Below are 23482 nucleotides of genomic sequence, written 5' to 3'. Positions count from 1 at the left end.
CCATCACCACCGGGACCACCTGCACTGGTTTCTGCCAGAGTCTTTGAAGTTCAATCTTGAGGTCCTGATAGCGGCTGAGTTTTTCCTGTTGTTTTTCGTCAATGCGACTGTCACCTGGGATGGCGACATCAATGATCCAAACCTTTTTCTTTTCCACAACTGTGATGTCTGGTGTGTTGTGTTCCAGAACTTTGTCAGTCTGGATTCGGAAGTCCCACAGTATCTTTGCGTGCTCATTTTCCAATATTTTTGCAGGTTTGTGATCCCACCAGTTCTTTGCTGCTGGGAGGTGGCACTTGAGGCATAAGTTCCAATGAATCATTTGGGCCACATAGTTGTGCCTCTGTTTGTAGTCTGTCTGTGCGATTTTCTTACAGCAGCTGAGGAGATGATCAATAGTTTCGTCGGTTTCCTTTCACAGTCTGCATTTTGGGTCATCAGCTGATTTTTCGATCTTGGCCTTAATTGCCTTTGTTCTGATGGCTTGCTCCTGGGCTGCAAGGATCAGGCCTTCTGTCTCCTTCTTCAGGGTCCCATTCATGAGCCAGAGCCAGGTCTTCTCCTTATCAGCTTTTCCTTCAATTTTGTCAAGGAACTTTCCATGCAATGTTTTGTTGTGCCTATTATTATTATTATTATTATTATTATTATTATTATTATTATTATTTTAGGGGAGTCATTTTTAATTATTTTCATTCTTATAATAAACATAACATATTTTTATAGAGCATGGGTAAGCTGTTATGTATACCAGACACTAGAGGTCAGGCTTTAAACACTGCAAAATTCAATATCCCTAACCCCTGGAGTGAGAAAAGGTAACTAATGATAAAGGAGCATGGGAAATTTAGTTTATGTCTCTGTGTTTGTGTGCTTATGGTATGTGTAAGAGACATTTGCATTTAGAGAAAGTGGAAAAAAATCCACAACAAAACACACACCCCTTTATATTTCTTTTGACCTTCACTTTTAAGACACATAAGAGTCTCTTTGGTGATTTATGACTTACATAATCAAATATTAGGTGACAACATGTAAAGTGATAATGTGATATCAGGTGATAATGGGTAAGGTAGAGCTGATAAGCTTTGGTGCATTTGGCTTTTTGTCAATTTGTATTGTATTAGGGAGTGTAGGTAGAACAGCTATCCAAAGAAAATATCCATATTGCTGGACTGCTAAGGTATATTTCTAAGGCATTTACTTGAAAGGCAGAAGCCTAAATTTAATATAATGATAGTAGAAAAAAAATCCTCATTGGTGAGGTTGTGATACTTTGCTCCACTTCACTATGGAGCTATGATGCCTACATTTTGCATTATAGTACACTTCTAATGGGGCCCCTGGTGGCACAGTGTGTTAAAGCGCTGAGCTGCTGAACTTGCGGACCAAAAGATCCCAGGTTCAAATCCCAGGAGCGGAATGAGCGCCCGCTGTTAGCCCCAGCTCCTGCCAACCTAGCAGTTCGAAAACATGCAAATGTGAGTAGATCAATAGATACCGCTCCAGCGGGAAGGTAACGGCGCTCCATGCAGTCATGCCGACCACATGACCTTGGAGATGTCTATGGACAACACCGGCTCTTCAGCCTAGAAATGGGTATGAGCACCAACCCCCAGAGTCGGTCACAACTGGACTTAATGTCAGGGGAAACCTTTACCATTTTACTACACTTCTAATACTTTGAAAATTAGTTTGTGCTTCTGGAAGATACACTACTTGCACAATAATGTCCTAATTTGATAAATTAAAAACCATAAAAATAATGAAACTGTGTGCTCTCAAAGGTGTAACAACATTATGGTTCTACGTTACATTTAAAAAATAGAAATGAATGATAGTCATGGACATGGAAGAGGTTAATTTTGATGGAGCAAATGGACTGTTCATTAAATGTTTATTTAATGAACTATCAGTGTCCATTAAAACTGCCCATTAAAATGCTGACTTGGAGGTGAAATTACAGTCTTTAATGAACCAAGACTGGACTGCTTTCATTAACCATTTACAGTTCCATAGAGATAACTATTGTATTTTAACTGATAGAGATAGCCTAACAACAATAATTTAGAAATCAGTCAACGATAAGAATACTCTTACAAGAATATAGTGTTGTTACATTTCAGTATTCCTGTTCAATGCCATTCTTTTATTAGAAATGAGTAACATTTAAAATTACTTTTGAATGTGTACAGAGAGAAAGCCAATAACATAGGGAAAATGTGATAAATTGGACCTTGAATGTTGGTTTCTAAATAATTCCTCCTGAAGAAGGCTTGATGAAGAATGGAAAGAATGACTAAATCAGTTTTAAAATGTATCATGCCATATTTCCATTGTGTACAATAAAAATGCAAGACATGTTAGATTTCCAGAGGGAAATTGTTCCTGCTGCTCAAGGATTTTAAAAATAATTTTGAATAATGATTCCTAGACACAGTGAAACAATATGATGTAGGAATTCGTTGTCTGTTTTGTTTGATATAAAATACATCTGCACAATGACAGTATTTAACTCCCTTTCATTTTGTTGCAATATAACATTTTCTTGATTACATAAATATTTCTTGGGATTCCAATATGAATTCAAAGCAAAACTGTGTTTTATAAAGATTGGGTATCATCTTGGGACTGCTGGAACCCCTTCCTCCAATTTTGTTTCCCTAGATTCAATGAAACCCTCAGTCTGTCTGCTCTATTTGGGCATTAAACACTTGGTATTCATAAAATCATAAGAGTTGGACGATTCGACAAGAGCCATCCAGTCCAACCCCCTGCCTTGTAGGAGTCCACAATCAAAGCACCCCTGACAGATGGTCATCCAGCTTCTGCCTTAAAACTTCCAGAGAAGGTGACTCCAACACAATTCAAGGCAGCATATTCCACTGCCAAACAGCTCTTACTGTCAAGAAATTCTCCCTAATGTTTCAGTGGAATCTTTTTTCCTGGAATTTGAATTAATTACTCTGTGTCCTAGTCTCCAGAGCAGCAGAAAAAAACTTGTCACTCTCCTCTGTGTGTCACCTTTTCAAATACAGTATTTAAACATGGCTATCATGTCCCCTCTCAGCCTTGTTTTCTCCAAGGTAAACATACATTGTTGAACAACCTGATAATATCAGCAAATGGAAAAAGAAACAAACAGAGCAATGTTCTTTTCAGGAGAAAGGAAGGCAAGCGTTTTTGTAAGGCATACCTAAATACTCATATATAAGTCTAGAAATTTGAGTCAATATGAGTGGCGAAGTGTGTTAAAGCACTGAGCTGCTGAACTTGCAGACCGAAAGGTCGCAGGTTCAAATCCCAGGAGCGGAGTGAGCGCCGGCTGTTAGCTCCACCTTCTGCCAACCTAGCAGTTCGAAAACATGACAATGTGAGTAGATCAATAGGTACCGCTCTGGCGCTCCATGCAATCATGCTGGTCACATGACCTTGGAGGTGTCTACGGACAATGCCGGCTCTTCGGCTTAGAAATGGAGATGAGCACCAACCCCCAGAGTCAGACATGACTTGACTTAACATCAGGGGAAACCTTTACCTTTACTAATTTATATAAAAAGGAAACTATAATCTTATCTGAGCAGAGTGGTGAAAGGCAAGAGCCTTTCTTCATCCTGGAAGAACCTAAAAGAAGCACTGTCCCAACTATTCTTTTCACCATGGTGCTGCTTTTGACCTTTTTGAATATCTGGGCAGGGAAATGTTGGCAGCAAAAAGGATGGCTGGTTTCCCAATGTTGCATTGATTATTTCCCTTCTCCATGGAAGGACCTCCAACTAATCCATGGGTCATATCAAAATCCATAATTTTGGCTCCAAAACCTTCCCTCAATTTATGAATGAGGTCGACTTATACATGGGTAGATACAGTGAGTAAATTGTTCTCTCATGCTTTAATCAGTAATGAATCTTGTGTCATTTTAAAGGTGAATCCATTTTGTAACTAGAGGCCACATCATCATATGTCAAAGCATTATCCATCTTGTCTGGAATATGTGCAGATGGTTGTAGAGAAGAAGATGTAAACAGTGAGGTCACTAGGCATACAGTGCAACAACAATAACTAATAACATTGCAATGAAGCTGAAATATATGCAAAGAAAGCAGGTTGACCAATCATAGCAACAGTAATGGATGATCACAAACATTACGTTAATCAACACCAAGGATCAAAAGCAGGATGAAAGCATGTTATCTTGTTTCAGTTAAATTCCTTTTTCAAGAATGACTTCTTTCTGTTTAGCTGGAGCATCTGGAGTCGGTATCAGATAATTTAGCAAATAGTATTTCAGAAATAATGCTGGCATTAAGATATGATCATAAAATAATACTACTACCTAGAATGTCAGAAGTTAATCTAGCTGCTTCTCTTCTAGTGTAGAATATATGCTTTTATTTACCAGTAAAGCCCTTCAGCACTCCACACAGGACAGTCAGGCCATTCTGTTTGCAAATTACTTTGATTCTGATAAGGATTTTTGCAAGTATTCATTTGCTTATCCAGTGTCAGGATCCTTGTGCTATCAGTAGCAACTGTTAATAATTTGTTTCTGTCTGTAGTTTCCTTAATTTAATTCAAACACTACTGTTCAATCCATATCAACCACCTGTATATGTGTAGCTCTGGATAGTGGTCTCTGCATCCCGAATAGTCCAAGAATAACTTGAGTCCAGCATGCGGTTGCCAGGTTTTCAAAATAGCAGTAAAGGACAGTCAAAATTCATGGCACAATTAATTTTCTGTATTTATGAAAATCTATGTTTTCTTTCTTCACATGGAACCACAGTCCCAAATCTGTTTCAATTATACCATAATTATCTGTTTTGACAGTGAGCTTCAAACGTACTCTCTGGTCCTGCGATATGGCCTTATCTTTTCTCAAAATGTCCACACACACACATATTAGATTGTTGGCACCTTGTTCAGTCTATATAACAGAACATTCTTTCCAGCTCTCAAGTAAGACACATCCCCTATAATAAGAGACACCTGCTAGCATTATAAGGGACAAGCTTTCTAACCTTCAAATAAGAAACATCTCTCATAATAAGGGACTACTCCAAAAGCTATCTTCATAGTGTCCACAATATTTTTTATTGTGCTGTGGTGGAGAAAGATGATTGCCCTTATGGAATAAATAAGACAGGTCCTGGAGGTTACTCCTTGTAAAACTCTTTGTGAAAGGGAGGGTAGTGCAGCTGAAATTGCTGCTAAGTTTAACTGCAGGGCTTTTCTAGATCTGGTATTTTTCAGAGCTTGTTTGCTGTTAGATTTGTGAAATGGACTGTGACTTGACAGGATTGTTGTATTAGGAGATGGATATTCACCTTCAGATTTCTCCAAGGCAAACAGTACCAGGATTGCTGATTGAGGTCAGTGATAAGGATCACTACAGCATTTTTTGGTAAAATGTTGCAAAACCTGTTCTGAAGTAAACACACATTATGGTCCTATTTCTGCTCAAGTTGGCAGTGGAAAAGCTTTCTAAGCAAACAGTACTGAATCTTCTTTGAACAACAGCTGTGATGGTCTGTCCAGGTAAAGAAAATATTTATAATATACTGATTAATTTGTGGATAAATTATAAAAATGCATATTCCTGTTTTTATTCATGCTTCTGGACAAAGGCTTCATTTGTAACAAGACAACCAGTCATTCTCCCTCCTTTCTTGTGTTTCCACTTCTCTTTGGTGATCAAGGCTTTATTTTGATATTTTTAATTTGGTTTCATATGCTTTGGTTTAAAAATGGTAAGAAGTCTCAGCCAATCTACTGGTTTTTTAAAAAAAAAGTTTGAAAAGTCTATATAAGGAATCTGAGCATTTTACTAGTAAAGAAAATGTGATTTGTATAGCTCCCTATAGTATTTTCAATACAGAATTCAATCTGTAGCTATTATGATGAATATTTTCATTCAGACAAAACAAATCCATACAGTTAGACCCATACCTTTTGTTTTGGGAGGTTATTGTACAACTTTGCAAATACTGTTTTGGCTGTTAGGGTTAATACTTAGGAAACTATTTTTGTTAGGGGAATTTATTATTCTACTAGAGTATACAGTGTTCCCTCACGTATCACGTGGGTTAGGTTCCAGGACCACCCGCAATAAGTGGAAATCCGCAAAGTAGGGACACTATATTTATTTTAATATTTATACATTATTTTAGTAGTTATACACTATTTTAAGTCTTTATCAACCAATCTTGTGTCGATAAATCGCCTCCTGCTCCTCCTGTTGCCGCTTAGGCTCCTTTTCTCTCCATTTGGTTTCTCCTTCCTCCCTTCTTTAGGCTGTAAATTGTAATTTTTTATTATTTATAATAGGAGTTTATTGAAAAACCGTGAAACAGCAAATCCACAAAAAGTGAAGTAGTGAGGGAACACTGTATTTGAATTTTGTGGCATGGAGGTGAAGAGACAAAAGATACTTATTTCAGTAGGAAAGTGCTCAGTAGAAGGTGCTGTGATCTTTTCTTCATTTTCCAATATCTGATTCTCCAGAAGCATCAAGGTATTGGGATGATAAATGTTGGGAAGGAGCTACCTTCTTCCATTTTAGCTATCTTTTTCTCCTTATGTCAAAAAAAGTCTTCCCTCCTTTATTTGCCCTCTTCTCATAAACACTCTTTAATTTCTATACTCCAAAAGTGATATATTTAAGACTTTACTTGCAAGACTTTATTGTGGAACATACTATGTACAAAAATTTCTGTCCTCCAGGATATGGTTTTTACAAGCACATGGGACATACAGGTCTACTTTAAGACTACCGTGGAGTCTGAAAGGTTAGGAAGCTGCCTTACATCTGGCGAGATTTTCAGTTTGTGTAGTTCAGCGTTATCTACACTAACTGACAGTGACACTACAGGGTTTCAATCAGTAATACTTCCAGGCTTTCTTTGAGACACCAGGAAATGAAATGAAACCTCCTGCAGACAAAGCAAGAGCTCTGCCAGTAACCTCAATCTGTACAGTAGCCATGAGTTTCTCTTAGTCCTTCTCTCCTTTGTTCCAACATTATGGCTTCTTTCATTCACACAAATATATTACGGTATCTGCCTTTGCATTGGAACCTTCAAGAGCTGTTGAATAAGAAATTTGGTGCTAACCATATCCATTCCACACGTATCTTATTTAGAATGCCGCCTGTCAAATCCTCAGAATTTTTTCATCCAGTGCAGCACTGGTGTTGATTAGGTTGTCGTCTGAGAATTTTGTGGATGGATTCTTTATTTGATGTGGTTTTCTGATTTAGCTTCATCTTTTGATCTGCATATTGGCCTTTTTGTGCCTTGGATTATTTTATTTTCATGGCTGAATCAGGTCTTGTTCTAGAATTTTTCAGCTCAATTTCCCCGTGTGTTTAAAACTTCTGCATTGCTGGAATCTCTGCTGGTATATATTGTCTTCCACATTTTTCAAACATTCTGCCTCACATGGACAAGGTTCCTGAGAGACGGACACTCTAAGTGCCTCCTCTGTCTAAGAACATCACAATATCTGCTCCCATTGCCAGGCCTTTATTTCACAAGCGGCTTTACAAACTACGGCAAAAATTCAATGCCATGCATATAACCAAAAATAGCATATTAAATTGTAAAACAATTAAACATATTAAAACATATAAACAGTTAAAGCATATAAAACAGTAAAATAGATTAAAACATATAAAGTACCTAGTCACAATTTCCAAGCAACAACCCCCCCAAAAGGCCTAGAGTTGGAACTCAGGCCCCAATCCAACAGCATGGCACTGGTAGGCAATGGTAGGCCTCCCACACAGACTCAACAAGAGCAAGGTAAAGGAGGATCTTCTTCTGACAACTGGCGGTATTGGACCTCAATCTGGGAGAGGGCGATGGCAGACCCTCCTGCGCAGGGGACCTGCAGGTTCCCATAAACCTTTGTAGTGTATTTATTGAGCAAGATCCTGCTCCATCCAGGTCATGAAACCAAATTACCAATCATAATCCAGTTGGTCACACTTTGTCACACTCAAGGCAGCGGAGCACCAAGAACCATACACGGAGGCCAATAAACTATCTAATATCTTTATTAAGGAAATATATAAAAATAATAAAAGCAAGTAGAAAATATAGTCCAGAGGCAGACCTTTCAAATGAGGTCAAATATAGTCCAGAAATGTTTTGTCCAATAAATGATATTAAAGTTCAAAGTTAAATCCCAAACCGAAACACACACTATTGCCAAGCAATAGTGTGGGGAAACGTCCAGGGTCTTTCAGGGTCCAAGGTAAAAATCCACAACAAGGTATAAGGGCAAGACTTGATTCTTGGAACAAGGTCCGTGGCTGGAGCAAAGCGAGGCAATTCTTGAATACAGTAGAGTCTCACTAATCCAAGCCTCGCTTATCCAAGCCTCTGGATAATCCAAGCCATTTTTGTAGCCAATGTTTCCAATATATCGTGATATTTTGGTGCTAAATTTGTAAATACAGTAATTACAACATAACATTACTGCGTATTGAACTACTTTTTCTGTCAAATTTGTTGTCTAACATGAAGTTTTGGTGCTTAATTTGTAAAATCATAACCTAATTTGATGTTTAATAGGCTTTTCCTTGATCAGTCCTTATAATCCAAGATATTCGCTTATCCAAGCTTCTGCCGGCCCATTTAGCTTGGATTAGTGAGACTCTACTGTACTTGGAAAGACAAGGCAGTTCTTGAATACTTGGATTGGCAAGGCAAGGAAGCTGGGGTTGCGGACTTGCGAAGTCCACACTAGGCTGGAAGCACCAATTCACTCCTGAAGTTGCTCTGTTGACTCCGCACCGGACCAACCGTGCCAGGCACCTATATCTGGGTCTCGTTTTCCCGCCAAGCAGGTGTCCAGCATTCTCTTTCCCTAGAGAACGGGAAACGAAACCCAGCTTTCTCCAGATGTGAGACTCCCTGGATTTTCCCAGGGGAAACATGGCTAATCAGTGTCTTGTTTGGCTGCAATTCTCAAGCTCCTGCGAACCCGCTCTTTCACTCCCCTGTCTGCGGCAAAGGACTGTCTCCTAGCGAAGGGAGGTGAGAGCTGTTCAAGGTCTGTCTTAATTGGTTCTGGGGCGAGAACATCAACATCAGGCATCTGGAAAGATTCCGGCTGTTGTTGATCCGGAGAAAACCCCATGTTTTCATCCTCATCTGCCACAGGGACGCTAGGAGCGGGACTACAAGGCCCATGAGTCATCACACACTTGGAGCATCTCACCCTAATGCATCTTTGAAGGTGACATCCATAACCTTCAGGGCTTGTTCTGATGTGTCTGTCTTAGACCTAGACGATGGCAGTAAAGCCTGCTTTGACCAACTCTGCCTCAAACTCCAAGTGGCAAATAGCCAGCAGCTGATTTACCAGCTTACCAAGCCGATGTACCATCGTATCAGTTCACTATAAACAAGGCATATGTTACTATGGTAATATTTAGTCACCCCAATTAATTGAACTGGTGACATACAAGCCACAAGGTAGGCAAAGCCCCCCATACCATCACATCTTTTGTCTGAATATTCAACTATAAGGTTAGAGCCAGGAAATCTCCTGAAGTGTTATCTTAATTTTCCAAAAGCAAATGCTACATTGTCAAAAACAACTCAAAACCCAGCATCGGACAAAGATAACTTTACAGCAAGGAGTACCTGTATTTTGTCTAGAATTACTTTAGTTAAGTGCCATTCTATGTCATTCCTTCCTCTAGACCAGTGGTTCTCAATCTTTGGGTCCCCAAGTGTTTTGGCCTACAACTCCCAGAAACCCCAGCCAGTTTGCCATCTGTTAGGTTTCTGGGAGTTGAAGGCCAAAACATCTGGAGACCCACAGGTTGAGAACCATTGCTCTAGATAGGGCATCAGTGAGTTACCTGGAATCAGGTGAAAATTCAAGGGTTATGTGACATCTATATCTTGATGACGACATATTGGAGTTCACTAGACCTCTTCCAGTTGTTTCAGTGTCCATCCAGACAGGTCCAAAAAAAGGGGGGGGGGTGCTGTCGGGCTTTTACTGGAAGATAAAAGTGAATTAATTCAGGACAAAGCTAACTTTAGTGAAATACACACACACACACAAAGTTTTATTTTTTGCGTGTGCATATTACGATAGGCTTCCAGTATGAAGGACTAATGCATTATGTATTTCTTTGCTAATAATAGTGCTTTTCTATGAAGAAGACAATGAGTGTTAAAATAGTTTATGTACAACTAGAACTAAAATATTAATGTCTTCTTTTCCCTACACCCCCAGTTGTCATGTTGATGGAGGTAACACATAACCAGAGTATCCAAAATAGATAACAGTGATAAAATTTAAGTTGAAATGGCAGTGTTTTCAAAATGATGGCTGTGATATTTTGCAAAATTCAAGAGAGTCGGTAGCATGTGAGACCTCTATTGATTTTGCCAGATCTTTAGGCTGCTGGATGAAGATACTGAAAAGTTTGCTGTGGCCCAGTGTATATAAGCTGCCACTGTGTTAAAGTATTCCAGACCGACTTCAGTTTATTAGTATTTATATAAGTCAGGTTCTTGTTTCTGAGCAACAGTATCATTTTATACAAGTAGTGAACAGGCTATGGGATACTCTTTAATTAAGTACACAGCAACAAAATCATAATAAGCCTCTTTTGTAGTTGGCAGGGGCAGTAATACAGCAATTTTCTCTGCCCTCCACTAATTCTCAGGTGCTCACTAAGGGACAGGAGCCCCAAAGGCTGACGTGGCGACAATATGGTGACAGCAGAAGTAGTAGCAAAAGAGAACAATTATAGCACCATTTTCAAGTGAGACAGACAGTTGAGTAAACCTAGGAGAGGGAAAGAAGAAGCTGTGGTTTGCTCATGGGAGGGAGAAGGAGAAGCTGTGGCAGGGAAGAAATAGTCACATGGAGTCTGCAGGAGAGGGCAGTTGTAGGGAGTGGAAGAAAAGAGAAATAATGATAGAAACCTTAGCTACAATATATCAGGAAATGTAAGAGAATATTGGTCTGGAAATGTTGACCCCCAGCAGATATTTTGCATTATGGCTATTTGTGGAGTTTATTTCCAAAAGGTACCATTTAAAAAAAAATGAAAAATGAGTTATAGGTGTTAGCACATTGTTGGATGGGAGCAGAATATTATGTACAGATCAAAATTATCAAACTGTAACAAATAATTTAGCACAGAGCTTGGATAATGGCAATTTATAGCAAAAGTGGAGCCCCGGTGGCAAAGTGTGTTAAAGCACTGAGCTGCTGAACTTGTGGACCGAAAGGTACCAGGTTCAAATCCCGGGAGTGGAGTGAGCGCCCGCTGTTGCTCCAGCTTCTGCCAACCTAGCAGTTTGAAAACATGCTAATGTGAGTAGATCAATAGGTACTGCTCTGGTGGGAAGGTAATGGCGCTCCATGCAGTCATGCTGGCCACATGACCTTGGAGGTGTCTCCGGACAACCCTGGCTCTTTGGCTTAGAAATGGAGATGAGCACCAACCCACAGAGTCAGACTTAATGTCAGGGGAAACCTTTACCTTTACCTATAGCAAAAGAATGCATGTCCTCAGCAAATCCTCCCCACCCCCATCCAGTTCCTGTAAAATTTGTTCTGATGTGTTGTTGAAGGCTTTCATTGCCAGAATTACAGGGTTGTTGTGTGTTTTCCGGGCTGTATGGCTATGTTCCAGAAATACTTCTGGAACATGGCCATACAGCCCAGAAAACACACAACAACCCTTTGTTGAGATGGATTTGGTATCTTTTGGAAACAAGCTCCACATTTGGCTTTTACTGACTGGACATTTCCAATCTGTGGCAAGAGTGATAACTTTATTCTTGAGGTAATGGTACAAAGAGGAGGAACATCACAGTCTGAGCATAGCCCAAGGTATAATTTACAAAACTGTCATAAATATGTGGAATATCTTTTAATTCTTTTTACAATCTGGAAGATTATTTTCCTCGTAAGTGATGGTACCAGAAAAACATGATCAATCTCTTATAGGGCTGTCAGATGGATTTGCATGGAGTTACATTCAGGCATTTGACTGCCAGTTGACTATCCTTAGTTGAACACCTTGAGATACTTTTTGGATAAATATTGTTGCTAATTTATAAGAAATAACTCCTGAGTAAATAATGCGCTAAAGGTTGTCATTTTTTCCTGTCCTTGTTAAAAAGCCATTTGCTGTAATGCATATTTTGAAGAGCTGATAACATATTTGGAATAGGTATTTTATTATTGTTGTTTTAATTATGACTGTGATTGCAATTGCAAAGACATTCGTAAGGAAGCGTTCGCAGCAGCTGAGCAGATGTGCTTGCAGTGCATCAAGGGACAGTGTTGTCCCTCATCCACTCGCATGGGGAAGGTTTCTTCTCCTTTTTAGTCAGCAGGGATGGGAAATATGTGTGATTCTTTGTCTTCTGTATTTTTGACAAAAGAATTCCCACTTGAATTGCGGTGCTCTATTCAGTCTCCCTCTGAGCCTGTGGTTAACAGCAGTCAGTCTTTGCAGTGTTCTGACGTCACCCAGTGTATGCATAAGCTATGCTATTGTCTTACTGAGAGCAGGGACTGTGGATTGCAGTATCTGGTGTCTGCTACCTATTTCTGCCTCACTGCATCAGCAGAAGAGACCTGGCCTTCCCTTGGCTACTGGATTTTAAAAGAATCCCTCCTGATAAGCTATATGCACAACATTATCTTTTCCTTGTTTCTACAAAGAAGACCTGTTTTGCTTTGAGGGCTGCAGGAAAAGGCATTTTGCAGACTGAAGCTTGGGAAGAGGAGAGCAAAATCTGACGGCTGGATAGCTCTGGGACCGCGTTTGTCTGGCTTCATGATCCCTGCTGTGTAGCAGTCTCATCCCTCCTTCTCTCACACACATATCCCCCCTCTCTCTCTTCCTTTTCCTTTCCAACCCCCCCCCCCCCCTTTTTGAGATACAAGCGTCTGGAGCCAGCCATGTTTGGCACTGAGTCGTCATGTAAGTAAATGTGTTATCTCCCTTTTCTTTCTGCTAAGAGAGGGAGGGAGTAGGACTTGTTCTGTGGCATCCTTTTATGTCCAGGGCTTTATCTAATGTGGTGCAGGATTGTTCAGAGCAACGGCAATAAAAAATCAGTGGGTCTGCCTTGTTGGTTAAGGAAGGAAGGATGCTGAGGTGGTTTTGACCCGCTCTCCTTTTGCTGCATCTTTGACACTGGCAGCAAGACAGCACAGGATTGCCAATGATGCTGAATCCAGGCCTTTCAAGATGCAAAACAAAATGTGCTTTTGCCTGACTGTGTTCATTGTGTCCCTGTGTGACTTGCACACACACACAATTTGTGTGTGAGAGAGAAAGATACAGTAATTAAAGAGTTATCTAGCTTACAGTGACGGCGTTTCAAAGGATGCTACAGGATTATGTGCTAGAGAGTTAGATCACATTTGATTTAACAACTGAGCATCGTCTTGCTGCTGGGAAATAATAGGTATCTATCAGATTGTGTATGAAACAGCTGAAGCTTAGTTTGTGGTGGAGACATTTTCAAAGGCAAGGTCAAAGGCTTGTGGTAAATAAAAAACTTACAAACCCATCTTCTGCAAAGAAGGCAGTGCAGAGGCATCTCTGGGAAAATTGCATGGATTTATTTTTATTTTATCAAATCAGGGGGTCCTTAGTAAAAGTGAGACAAAATTGTTAACAAAATTATTGATGACAGCATGTCTCAAACATCTTTGGGGATCAATAGTCCCTTTTGAGGCTATTAACTGAAATAGAAGACAAAATAAAAATAATATGCTAATTTATTAGATATGGTGACCAACCTGAACTTAAACTAATTTCTTTCCTGATGAAAGAAGCATTTTATTTGCCATAGTGATTAATCAACAGGCTTGATTAGAGTGATCTCAGTCTGGAATGGAAACATTATAAGATAAGAAGAACCTGATGATTTTAAAGGGTTAATTTGGTTTTTTGATTCTTACTCTTTTCTGATATAGTGCTGGTTCAAGGTCAAAGGAAAATAAAATTCATCATCTGTACCGTATATTGTTGTGGTTTTCTTTCCTTTCACTGAAAGGTATTGTGTGAATGGTTTTACTTCTTGACTTAGTTTTATTTTTAATGTTTTAAAATTGTAATGTATTTAGTCGCTGATACTGCTAGAAGAATGTGGCTGATCCTTTAGTTTGATGAGGTGACACTTGCCACTTATCCTGGGAATAAAACTTGTGACAACCTACCTAAGAAAAGAAAACGATTAGTATTATTAGTGCAGCACTTTCTCTTAAGAATGTGTGGCATAATTATGTAGTTAATGGTAAATAGCTGTCTATATAAATAGTCCTCCACATAAAGGGCTTCCTTATTGTCTGCTGAACAGAACTCTTTGGTAGTGTCACCAGTACGCTCTCTAACTGCCTGCCTGCCTGAGAACAGCTGGGCTGGCTTTTGTTTCCATGACATCCAGATTAATGCTTTTTCTCTTTTTTAAAAAAGAGTGTGGTAGTATCAGAGCTAACCTAACAACCGTTAATTTTGCAAAACACATCCTACCAGCATTTGATAAAGAGAAACAATAGTCAAAATGTTACAAGAGTTGAGAATTTCATAATAAGGGCAGGTAGATAATGTTAGCTAGGTGCTTTGTGTGTTGCCCCACCCTGTTTAAGGCAGGTGAAGCGCGCTTTGAAACTGAGCAAGGACTAGTAGGGTTGGAGCCAATTGGAGGAAGCCTTGCGGTGGCTTTCCCTTTTCATCTTTATGGAGTGCCATTGTCTGTCCTTTGTTTGAAGGAGGCTTCCACTGTGCGCTTATTGTGAAGAAAGAGGGAGGTTTGGGGTAGTATGCAGTGCACCTGGAATGCTATTTCTGACAATAAATTGAAAGATAGCAAACCACAGGTAACGGTTACTTAGAAAGATGTTCTGGAATTGAGTAGTCAGAGATGTGTCTGTATGCGTCAGACATGTCTGAAATTGTAGACTGAAAGCCATTCTATAGTTTTCCCTTTGTCCTGTAAGACAGACATCCCCCCCCCACCCCAAAGTATTGGTCTACAATGCCTCAAACCAACTGGGGATGGTAAAAATTGTAGCATAGCTCTAGATTAGTCTACACTTAAATCCAGCAGTCTTCGGAGATAGTAGTACTGACTTGGAAGAGGCATATTATTAGATAAATGTTCTGTAGATAAACTTTCTCATTGTTCGAAATAGCTGCAAAACAAATGTTTTACAGCTATCTTTCTGAGCTGCCTCTGCCTTTTGTGCCTTGTAGCCTAGCACCATTTCATTGATGAGCATATGGAAATTCTGGAGGATCATATCCTAGAGCTTCTTTCCTTAATGCAAACAAGTCCTAATCCAGTGTTGATATTAGAAGAAAAACATCACAGGTTTTAAAGCTGTGGATGGAGAAGCTATTCCTGTACTTCCCTATTATAAATCAGATAGGTGGGAAAGAAATGATGAAGGACATCTAATAGGAGGCCTTCAGCCAAGCTGTAGAATAGAGAGAGGAAAATTATTCCCCTGCCCTCAGGATTGTGACTTTCTGAAACAACAAACTTCATTCAGGGCCATTCTGCACTAAAGTAGGTCCATGAGGCCAAACTGCATGCTTCTTTTTAAATATAGCTATTCCTAAGAGAACCCATACTTGATTGGGATCATATTGTGTACATGGGTGAATTTGCTTCCACTGAACACTTTATTTTGGATAGAGCTCCTTGGACCTGCAGTTTGTATGGTAAAATAATTACCAGTTAAGACAAAGGCATTAAAAGAATGTGAGTTAATTTACTGTCTACAATTTTTACAGTCTTTTAAAATCCTTTCAGAATCTTGTAGAGGAGATATATATTAGTTATCTTTCACTCCCCCTTCTCCCACTATCTTGTAAAACAGGCAGGTGATAAAAGCATGCCCCTCTAGTTATATTTTTGTTCAAACTTCAAAATAGCCTTAGTATCATGGTTTGGCATCTAGTGTCCTTCAAATATTCTGAAGCTCTATTTAGAATATCCAGAGAACAAGGATTAAGGGATTTGTAGTCCAAAGCACCTGGAGTTTACTAGGATGCCCTCTCCTGCATTGATAATAAGCAATGAGTTGTGCACAAAGTAGGAAATACATGTTTCATGTTATATGTGTGTACCTTATTGTAGCGCTCAGCCTACAGTAGCAACATATACATGTCTGAGTGACGAAATTCAAGCCTGTGGGTCCACACTTATTTTCATTTGAATTTTTTTGAACCTCACCATTATTCCTAAAACATGGACTTGAAGATGGCTAGCAATAATATAAAAAACCCATTAAATATAATTAAGCTTACATTTAAAAAGCAATTAAAACACAGCAGCTTCCAAGTCCCTCCAAATCCAGATCCACTGGGATACCTGCAACAGCAAGAATCATAATTGCTACTTCACTGTGCTTCTAATTCATTGCAAGAAACAAAGGAAAAGCCCTTTCAATCCTTTAGAAAAGCAGGGTTACTTACTAAGGGCCCTTCCACACAGCCATATAATCCAGAATATCAAGGCAGATAATCCACAATATCTGCTTTGAACTGGGTTATCTGAGTCCACACTGCCATATAATCCAGTTTATTGTGGATTTTATGCAGCTGTGTGGAAGGGGCTTAAGTAATTCTGTCTTATCAAATCTCTTGAAGAAGGGGTAATGGTGATCCTCTTACCTTGTATTGGACTAGGAGACAGTTAGAAAAAGAGAGAATATCCATCTTGTTACCAGTAATTCTTGAACTCCTTAAAAACCCTAAGCTTGTAATACAAGAGACCACACTTCTGACCTTTCCGTGATGTCAAGAATTTAGAAGAGAGTTTCTCAAACTTTATGAAAATTCTGGCACTAATTTTAGTGACAAGCGAGTTTCCCAAAGTGTTTCATTTTTTTTCTTAACTTACTAGTTTCTAAATGTTTGACAGCATGAGATCCTTAGATATATAACTCCTGAGATAAATAATTCCTTTAAGCAGTGGTTCCCAACCTTTGGCCCTCTAGGTGTTTTGGACTTCAGCTCCCACAATTCCTAACAGCTGGTAAACTGGCTGGGATTTCAGGGAGTTGAAGTCCAAAAACAACTGAAAGACCCAAGGTTGGGAACCACTGCCTTAAAGGTTAGAACCAGTGCTTTGAACTGTGCTTTTAAATAGCTAGTAAGATGGAAAAATTCTAATCAATAGTCCTGTTTTGCTACTAGTAGAAATTTTTCAAGGTGATGTCTCACAAACATTAAGTCTCAGGGTTCCTTAGATTCTCAAAATATTTGCTTTGCATAGAAACTGGCGTGAGATGACAGCTGATTGACAACAGTTGGTAGAGACAAGCAGTGTAATGATTAGGGATCTTTAGTTTTCAATGCCAGTGAAAGTCAATGTTATTATGAGATGTGCAGGTCTCAGGGCATACATGAGTAAAGATGCTTAGGTGTCTTGGCTCCAGGGTCTGTAGAAGAATGTCAAAGAGTATCTGAAACACATCTATACGCACATATATAAACAATTTGCAAACTGTTTAGAATAGAAGTAGGAGTCATATGGTTTTCGGAATGTCGGATTGCAAGGCCCAGCGATCCTAGTTAGCATATAGACCATGATGAGGAATACTGGGAGCTGCAGTCAAACATAATCCGGAAAGCTGTAGGAGTCACTCCTGATTTTAAAATAAAAAGCAAGAAATATAAGATGATTAAACAAAATAAATGAAAATAATCTAAAGGACTGGCTAAATAGTAGTAAGACAGATTCAATATGAGAGGATTCTTTCAGTTGTGAATGTTGTTGAATAAGGTTGTGGATCATACTTAAATTCTTATTTGTAATTTGTTCAATAGACAGTATAATGAGTCTAAGGGTGTATGTATACTGAAGAATTAATGTAGTTTGACATCACTTTAACCTCCATGACTCAATGCCATAGAATCCTTGAATTTGTGGTTTGGTTAGACACCAGCACTCTTGGGCAGAGAAGGTGAAGTTTTTTTTAAAACCTACAACTCCCATGATTCCATAGCATTGAGTCATGGCAGTTACAAAGATAGTAAACTGCATTTATTCTACAGTGTAGATGTACCCTAAGGAATCTATTGGACAAGATAGACTAAAGTGTTTTGCGACTATTGTTTTATGATTGGAGAGTCAAAAGGAATGAATGATCATAACTTCTCATCTAACCAATTGTTTTATTAAATAATTCCATTATCACCTAGTTGAGCAGTTCTCAAGACTTTTATCCCCATGAACAACTTGAAAATTGCTGTGGGTCTGAGTAGTTGTCTTCTGTAGTCCAAAGTATTTTTGTTACATGCTGGTGAATCTCACTGAACTAAAATGGATGTGAGTAAACTCATACTGTATGTTTAAGGTTGCACTGTCAATAAAATAATGTTGCTATTCTACAAATCAAAACTCATATTTAATAACTTAAATACTCTTGTTAGTGGTTCATATTTTAATAGCATAAAGCATGGCATCATTTTTAGTAGCAGTGTTACATTATGAAATTTGCAGTGCATTCACAAGGACCCCTTTAACAAGTTTGTTTTTCAGGCTGCACCATTAACACGAATATTTTAATAATGGCCTCCAGTATTAGACTGTTTAATAATTATCCTGATCAAACTGTTCTGTTCAAAATGCCTTCAGACTCCTTGGCCAGGGATATTCATGACCAGTATATTTAGGTTTTGTATAGTCTTTCCATAGACATCTGAGCTGAGCTTTTGGACCACCAGTGATTTACAGACCACAGTCTCGGAATCTATAATCTGGACTCATGTCGTTCTACATTTTCATCCCAATGTAGTTTACCTGAAACATACCTACATGTTCAAATGAAACCTGTCAGAATGGTTGGGGGGGGGGGGGGGGGGCTCGAACGCTCAATCTTTAAAACATGGAAATAATTGGGCTCAAGAATATCTTTTTCATTATTTCCACTGCCTTGGTGGGTGGCCACAATTGAAAGTGCCTGGCCTTTTTGAAACGTTGAATTGAACAAAGATGTATTACTCAGAGAGCCGGGAAGGAGAAAGGGTGCATTTCATTGTGAACAAATTTGCTTCAAAAACCTTTGGATATTATCCAGTTTCAAATTTGCACAATTCCCATTGAAATAAACAAGCAGATGAATGATTGAATGAAAGTTTGTCAGGGAGAAATATAGCCTTTCTTTGGAAAGGCTAGCTAAGGTGAAATTGACATTTAGACAGTGTGTTCTGGCCAGCCAAGACCCGGCTTTGTCCTTGGGACACCGAATTCATTCTTTTCAGGGCATGACTATTAAGATAGGGGAGGAGGCAAAACAATAATGCATCCACCCATAGCTGAGCTTAGTTTGTTGGTTTGCTTCGTTTGAGCAGCCATAGATCAAATCTGAGGTCCACCATGTTGTTTTGCTTCCCTTTACTTGTTCAATAGCATTCTCTTTTCATTTTTCCACAGCCTTGCAATCTTCAGATGTCCTATTTACTTAATTGAAAGCCCCAATTACATATTGTAGTATTCTCCTTTTCTTCCCAGATGGTCCCCTCATTGCAAATTGGGAACAATCTCTATTGGCAATCTGTTCAGGAAATGCCTGGCACAAGCCCAGCACCATAGACTTGGGCACAATATATTCTGCACTGTATATGGCTTCAGACTAAATTAGTATCTGAATTTAAAGGAGTGGAACTGTCAAATGAGAGGAAAATATAAGAACAATTGCTGGTGATGTTTTCTTTTGGGCTGGCTGGCACTTTAAGATTGATAGCCATTCAGCTGGGGTGGTAGCAGTAAGATTGAATACCAGCTGTGCTGCATCATGTGTGGTTGTGGTGTTCTTAGCTACTGTGAAAATGAGGCATTTCCATTTAATTTGCATATTTCATTTCCTTTATGAAAAATCTCCCAGCAAACAAATGAGTGCAGCTAATACATTCACGACTATAGCATTTGTTAAACTGTATATTCAAAAAGATCTCTTTTTGGTGGTGCAATGCATTAAAAATTACACTTTTTGAGAGGAAGACTCCCTCCCAGTTATTTACTCTGTGACCTAGCTTTAGTGCTAATGTACAGAATATTACTTGACTCTGAATTTGCTATCCATAATTCTGCATCAGTTATTCACAAGTTCCATTTTAAATGGAATCTGCAATGAGCATACAGTGCTATATTTATACATATTTTCCCCCAAAACATGGGTGAAAAACTAAGATTTTCTTTAATAAAACCAAATTAATCTAAATTATGCAGGCGGTGTAGCTGACATGTGATTGCAATTAGAAAGGTCTAAATTGTATAAATTAGCAAGTGAAAAAAGCCTCACCATGACAAACTCCGAATGGTCTGTTTTGAGTAGTACAATGCTACCAGAAAATAATGTATATTCGTTGCTGGTCCAGTCTTTTATTCTTCAAAAAAATGAGAAACACTTTTTAAAAATTAAAAATAATAGATAAAACATCCACATGGTAAATGGACCCATGGCACTTTAAGAAATGTATATAGCCTACATGAATCTCATTCTTGACCTGAAATGTGATTTGCTGAAATGTTCATCTTGTATAAAGGGAAAAGCCAGGTGTGTGCTGTTATGTCAGAGCTTCTTAAACTTTTCCAAACTTGATCCTTTTAGGCCCAATACATGTTTAAGTAACCTCAGGTATATAGGTACAGTAGAGTCTCACTTATCCAACACTCGCTTATCCAACGTTCTGGATTATCCAACGCATTTTTGGTGCTAAATTCGTAAATATAGTAATTACTACATAGCATTACTGTGTATTGAACTACTTTTTCTGTCAAATTTGTTGTATAACATGATATTTCGATGCTTAATTTGTAAAATCATAACCTAATTTGATGTTTAATAGGATTTTCCTTAATCCCTCCTTATTATCCAACATATTCGCTTATCCAACATTCTGCCAGCCCATTTATGTTGGATAAGTGAGACTCTACTGTACATAAAATAAATGTAAAAACCAAACATTTGCTGGTAAGAAATCAACATTTGCATGACTTCCTAAACAGGCTCATTTTAGTTTTTATGAAATACACTGAAGCATCTTCTGCGAATAGTCAATGAGACACAGAGGCAACAAGGCAAGGAGTAGTATTTTGTTTTTATGCAAATATACCAAAGCTTTGGTAGATGCAGGGGATAATGAGAATTGCAATCCACAACATCTGGAAATTGCTGGGCTGGGGGATGTTGGTCTAAACCGGGGTTTCTTAAACTTTTCCACTTGTCACTGCATTTGGTCCAAGAAATTTTTACATGACCCCGACTATATAGATATATAAAATAGATGTAAAAACTAAACATTTCTGATAACAAATCAGCATTTGCAAGGCTTGCTAACAGACTGATTTTCCTTTTTATGAAGTACAGCTGAAAGCATGTTCTGCATATTCCCCTGTACACCTTGCACAGCAAATTTGTGTAAATGCCTAAAATCATCATTAGATGCTTTTCAGAATACTTTTACCGTTGCCAAATTTGTATGGACCCCAAAATAGAGCTAAGGGTGGGGTCAGGACACACCATTTAAGAAGTAGTGCTCTATCTAGGTGCTCTGAAGATGCCAGTCACAGATGCAGGCAAAACATCAGGAAAAAATGCTGCTAGAACATGGCCATACATCCCAGAAACCATACAACACCCTGGTGCTATGTACAACTTACATATTGCCAGAAAAGAAAAAAAAATGTATTGCATCAAATAGGACACATATCTGCATAAAAATTGCATACGTGTATGTGCATGTGTATGTGCATGTGTAAGTAAAATAATGATATGGAAGTAATAAATATAATTTAAATACAAGATTTTATTATTATCATTACTATCTCTGATCTGTGTGCCCACTGTATTAAACATTGATAGTCAACTTCAAGGCCCTTCCTCTCCTTGCATGTTTTTGATTTATGCTGAAACTGAACTGAGACTGGACACCCCTTCAAAGGGAAAATATGTCCTCTGTTGTTGAATGCCTTCAAGTTGTTTTTAACTTATGGCAGCCCCAAGGTGAATCTATCCTGGGGTTTCTTGGCATGATCTGTTCAGAGTGGGCTTGTCTTTGCTGTCCTTGGAAGCTAAAAGAGTGTGAATTGCCCAGGTTACCCAGTGGGTTTCCATGATTGAGTGAGTATTTGAATTCTTCTCTCCAGAGTCATTGTCCAATCCCCAAACCATTACACAATGCTGACTTTCACACCCCTTCAAAAAGAGAAATGTCTTCTGTGCATATGGTACATATCTACTGAGTTGTAGATGAAGATTCATCAAGATTGCATGGAGAGTGTAGATTCCAGTTTTTCTCTTGCAGTTTTAAAGTTTGGCCTGGCCTGGATCTGTCAAGGAGAAGTTGAACAGACAGCTCTCATCAGTACTATATGACACCATGACTATTTTTAAATAGTTAACTGGATTGTCTCCAGCTTTTTGTTGTTCCCTATGTAGGTGTACAGTCCATTTGATATGCATGTTTGGGTACTTATTTGAGGCTCTTTGCTGTTGTTCCATAATGCTGAGATTGTAGAGCTCAAATAATCAAATTAGCACTGGCTACAAAAGTCACTTTCCTTATAATACAACTTCGTTATGGGAATCCTCCTCATCCACATAACTAGTCCTTTATCATTTTCTCAACAATGACTGGTGATGTCCCACTCTTCTTGTGATGGATCAGGGATGGGTGAGGAGGATTACTTTGAACTACTGTCCATTAGACAATGCTGGATTGAACAGGTACACAGTCTGATCTAGTGTGAGACAATTTCTCATAACATGCTTTGTGAGTATAAGGACTATTTTGAAATGCAATACTTTGCATTTCACTCTTCTTGCCAATGAGCTGAGCTAAGTGAAAGCAAATTAACACAATTTAATTTTATGATTTCCTTGAAAGATGTTAATAGAATAAATACCTGTCTTACTTTTAGTCACTGGTTATCTTTTATTTAGTAATACTGGGAGCAAGAGGCCAAATTTAACATATGCTTACTCACTTTGGATGATTTCAGTGTATTTGTGCAGACCTGAAAGGGTGGCTGTAATCTCAACCAGAGCAGGTCCAAGGTAATTTTCAAGTATAGGCGCCCCCCCAAAACCAATCACTGAAAAATAAAAGCATTGGATAAGCAAAAAAGTTGGATAATAAGGATGGATTAAGGAAAAGCCTAAATAAAGAACAACACTCTGAAAACAGGGAAAATCCAGACAGGAAGCAATCAGGGACAGCTAACACTTCCCAAAAAAGGATTCTCCCAGGCAAGAGGAAGCCAGACCTTGAAGACACAGGGCCATTAAATGCTAATCAAAGTGATTAATTACACCATCCACACCTGCTTCTCAACAGACAAGAGCTCTTTCTCCCACGCTGGACATTATTCCACAGACAAATAAACCCCACTTGCCTTGCTTCCAACAGATGGCAGCGGGCTCCGGAGTGCCTGATGCGGGCTCCAGAGTGCCCGACGTGGGCTTC

General features: G+C 38.8%; 1 protein-coding gene across 6 annotated transcripts in view; it reads left to right on the top strand.

The window, feature by feature from the left end:
• st7 (suppression of tumorigenicity 7) overlaps positions 1–23482 on the top strand; it is a 131503-nt gene that overhangs the window by 14117 nt on the left and 93904 nt on the right. The window contains exon 1 of one of the 6 annotated variants that reach the window (XM_062982400.1): positions 12370–12973. The exons of 4 other annotated variants lie outside the window; for them this stretch is intronic. Coding sequence is in view for 1 of the 2 variants with exons in the window: in XM_008111171.3 (XP_008109378.1) it covers positions 12952–12973 (22 nt within the window). In the remaining variant the exon portion in view is untranslated. Of the gene's footprint in view, positions 1–12369; positions 12974–23482 lie in introns of those variants that run through there. One more of the 6 variants, XM_008111171.3, reaches the window with a different exon arrangement.

The sequence above is a fragment of the Anolis carolinensis genome, chromosome 5 (genome assembly GCF_035594765.1).
Source record: "Anolis carolinensis isolate JA03-04 chromosome 5, rAnoCar3.1.pri, whole genome shotgun sequence".
NCBI lineage: Eukaryota > Metazoa > Chordata > Lepidosauria > Squamata > Dactyloidae > Anolis > Anolis carolinensis.
Note: the sequence above shows the minus strand (reverse complement) of the source record. Positions and strands in the feature narration are given on the sequence as shown.